We start from the raw sequence: 3917 nt of genomic DNA on the forward strand, positions 1-3917 counted from the left end.
GGAATGAGGGTGGAACCCTCATGAATGGGATTAGAGCCTTATAGGAGAGGTTGGAGGGAGTTGCCCGGCCTCCCTCTCCCATGTGAAGACTGAGCAAGAAAACATTTAGGAAGCAGAGAGCCCTCACCAAACACCAGATCTGCTGGCCACCTGATCTTGCACTTTCCAGCCTTGAGAACTGTGAGAAATAAATTTCTGTTTATTTCTATAAATCACCCAGTCTAAGGTGTTTTGTGATAGTAGCCCAAACAGACTGCAATGCCATAAAAGTGCTTCATCAAGAGTAAACACAGGGAGCAAATATCAGACATTCCAGCTCCAGGCAGGGCAGACTGCAGCTGGAACACAGACCCAACAAGGTTTTATTTATACAAGAAAAGGGACCATTAAATTAAGGGTTGTTTGCGTGGAGGTGCCATGAGGGAGCAGAGTGTGCACCTGAGCTCCGCCTGCCTCTCCACCTCCTGGCTCAGGCTGTCCAAATCTGAGTCACCTGCCCAAGCTCTGGATGATGGTGACACAGCCGTGGGAGCTGGTGCAGCGCTGCAGGGATGGCTGGGCCTCCACCTGCCCATTGCTGGGGTCAAAGGTGAAGACCTTATCGGTGCTTTCTCCACGATCATCCCGCCCGCCAAGGATGTGGACCTTCCCATCACACACAGTGACGCCACAGCTTTCCTGGGTGGACAAACAGAAAGACAACTATCAGGTCCAGCCTGGGGCTTCCTCTGTCCCTGCCTGGCCAGGCCAGATAATAGACCCTTGACCCACAGACTGTGAACAGGCAATCTGGACTGTAGAGAGGCAGGAAACTGGATGGACCTGAGTTCCAGCTCTAGCTTGAACTATGGTTCTTGAACTAGAATAAGGGTATTCAGTGAATGGCCTCAGGCAAGTTACTTAACCTCTCTGGACCTCAGTTTCCTCATCTGCAAAGGGAGAAGAACTAAAGTGCCTTCTTCACAGGGTTCCCTTAACAGTTAATGGAAGTTAAGCATGTAAAGCATTTTACATAGAGCCTGGAATGTGGTAAGCACACCAATAACAATAATCTCGACTGCCGCCATCTTAGAATCTCAGACTCAAGAGAAGCCATAAATCTCACCTCTAAGGTCACCAAAGGTCAGAACTGGCAGAGACCACCAGTCCAACCATACCTGTGTAGTCTCTGGAGTTTCAGGGGATGGAGAAGAAGGTAGGGGAGGCAGGGAACTGCAGGGGCCAGAGCTTCCAGGACTTGGGCCTCCCTGCTCTGATATCACTAGAGCAGAACTTAAACTCCCTTCCTCACATCTTACCTCATGATTGGTTACCAGCAGTAGCCTTTGGGGCAGGAGAGACCACAGGGTCATTGGGACCAAATCCCCACTCAGAGCTACAGCACTTGGGACTGCAGGGTTCTAGGCTCTGCCTTAACAGGGCCTAGTCGTTGGCCTGGGCCAGGTGCTGAACCTCTCTAAGTCCAGTCTCCTCATCTGTGAAATGCATGGTTCACTATCACTGTGAGGACGAGCTAGAGAGTGATGTATAATAAAACCACCTAGGATGGAGTCACACAAGATTCATAAGCTCCAAGATCCAGAGCCTTCAAAGTGGGTTCTGCTCTCCTGCCTTGAAGCCTCCACTTACCACAGGGCTGGGGAGGACAGCTGCCTCCCCCCACACATCTGTGCCTGGATCATAGGTGAAGATTTTGCTCATGAGACCCCCCAGGACATAGATGGTGTCCTCAAGGGAGATGGCCTCGAGACACCGCTGTGAGAAGGGTGCTGGTGACCGCAGGCTCCACCGGTCCTCCTTGGGGTCAAAGCACTGCACCTGAGGGGCAAGAGGAGCAGCGGTGATGAAGACTCACCACCCCCCCACAAATGCCCCACTGCCCACATGCTGCCACCTCTCTCCCCGGGGACATTCATTCAAAAGGACATTTGCCAGTGTCCACCAGGCCCGAGCCAGCATCTGGGAGGGAGGGGGAGATCCACCGTCCCTGCCCTCAAGGGCTCTTCATCTAGTTCCATGTTCTGTCCTCTGCCTCTGGACTCCCTTTGTCGAAAGCCTCCTCATCTTTCAAAGTCCTGCTCAAATGCCACCCCATCCTTAAAGGTCTCCCTGGTGTTCCCCCCTACCCCCACCCCCCAACACACACACACAAGAATAGTCTCTCTGATGGAGAACACAGTCGCCTCATGTAAGATTAATTATAGAGCACATCATACTGAGCTGGGAGAGGTACTGTCTACTTTAGGGTTATAGAGGGTCCTCAGAGCAGACCCCCAATGGGGATGTGTTCCTAGTTGCATACACTCTCAACTCCCTTCTCTTTTCCTGGTGCTCTCAGGTCATAAGATTCCAGCTGAGGTGTCTTGCAGCCCTATTTCTACAGCTGTCCACATGCCCATGGGTGTTTCTGATGCCCTTAACAGTTTCTGTATTTAGCTGCCTGCTCACCTCACTGTATTTCCTCAACCGTTTCCTTGGAGACCCCCCTCCCCCCACAGCAGCCTATAACAAATCAGTGCTGCACAGATGGTGTTAAATGGGGCCTCCCACCATGAATGCCCATCACTCAGCTCCAGGAGGGTTTGCTGGAAGAATGTGGTCAGGGAATAAGGAAGGGTGGGCACCCTAATTTGGGAAAGAGTCAAGTCCTAGGACCACAGGCTTATGAGGCCATCAGGGGAGGGAAGGAACTGCTATGATAAATATTTTTATTTGCAAAAAGCCTAATTGTCCAACAATAAAAGATGAGTAGACTCTAGTTCATCCACCATGTGGAATAGTACAGACATTGAAATGATGGCTGTAAAGTTGCTAATCACGTGGAAAGTGCTCATACCTAAATTAGAATAAAATGCAGAATGCAAAATTCTAACAGTGAGAAAACAAAACTGTAAGAAAAACAAAAATCAATTCAGTGGGAAGCCTGTAAGGCAATGCACCAAAATACGAATAGCAGCTCTGCCTAGACGGTGGGATTATGGGTTATATTTTTCTATTTTTCTGTGTTTTCTAAATTTTCAGTAATAAGTGTATTATTTTTGGAATGGAACAAAAGCATTTTAACTATCTTGCCCTCAATTTTTAAAATGTATGAAACTTATATGGCACCAGCCCAAACATCTGAGTCCCAGTGTGCTGCTGACCCACTATGTGACCTTGGGGTCATTTTTCTGCTCATTTCCTTCCCTGAAACATGGAGGTGACTGGTCTGGGCTGTTGATGGGATTAAGTGAATAAATAGACAAGGGCATGGAAACGCCCAATTCTGCGCCTGGCACACAGTGGGCACCCCAGCCTTCAACGCCCTCTCACGCCCGAGGCCCGCGCCCACCTTGTCCGTGTTGACGCCACCCTGCCTGGCACCCCCGATCACGAAGAGCTGGCCCGCGCAGGACGCCACCGCCGCCGAGCTCACAGCCTCCGGGAGGGGCGCGGCGGCCGCCCAGGTGTTGGAGAAGGGGTCGTAGCGCTCCACGCTGTGCAGGCGCCTCAGGCCGTCGAAGCCACCCACCGCGAACAGCTGCAAGTGAGGACATGGGTGGGGGAGCTGGGTGCCTTAGGCCCCTCGGCCTCATCGCTTCAGTCTTACAGTCTTTGAGCTGGAAACTATCCCTGTCCCCAACCCAGCTTCAGGACCAAACTGACCCCGGAGCCCAGTGCTGCCACCACCTGGGCGGCCTCCCTGCAGTTGCTGTACCTCCCTGAGCCGGTTTCCTCTCATTTAGCGGGGATGAGACCCGTCTTTAGGATGGGTACTGAATGCGGGTTACAGCTGTAAAATACCGGGCACCAAGCTGATGCTTAATAATAATAGCTAGTATTGAGACTTTACTACCCCACTTAATTGATTCTAAGAAGCATCTTTGTTTCTGAATTCGGGGTGTAGCTTTCAAAGATAATTGACAGATTTTTTTTTT

The 3917-nt window shown here is 51.0% G+C and overlaps 1 protein-coding gene across 1 annotated transcript; it reads right to left on the reverse strand.

The window, feature by feature from the left end:
- Window positions 1–263: 263 nt before the first annotated feature.
- On the reverse strand, window positions 264–3721 carry LOC116465271 (kelch-like protein 35). Its single transcript, XM_058435272.1, has 4 exons — window positions 3646–3721; window positions 3332–3555; window positions 1630–1818; window positions 264–678 (listed from the first exon to the last, which is right to left on the reverse strand). Exons 1-4 carry the CDS (start codon window positions 3719–3721, stop codon window positions 490–492), a joined length of 678 nt encoding a protein of 225 aa, XP_058291255.1. The 3' UTR covers window positions 264–489.
- Window positions 3722–3917: the final 196 nt, after the last annotated feature.

Source organism: Hylobates moloch, unplaced genomic scaffold (assembly GCF_009828535.3).
Source record: "Hylobates moloch isolate HMO894 unplaced genomic scaffold, HMol_V3 SCAFFOLD_4164, whole genome shotgun sequence".
NCBI lineage: Eukaryota > Metazoa > Chordata > Mammalia > Primates > Hylobatidae > Hylobates > Hylobates moloch.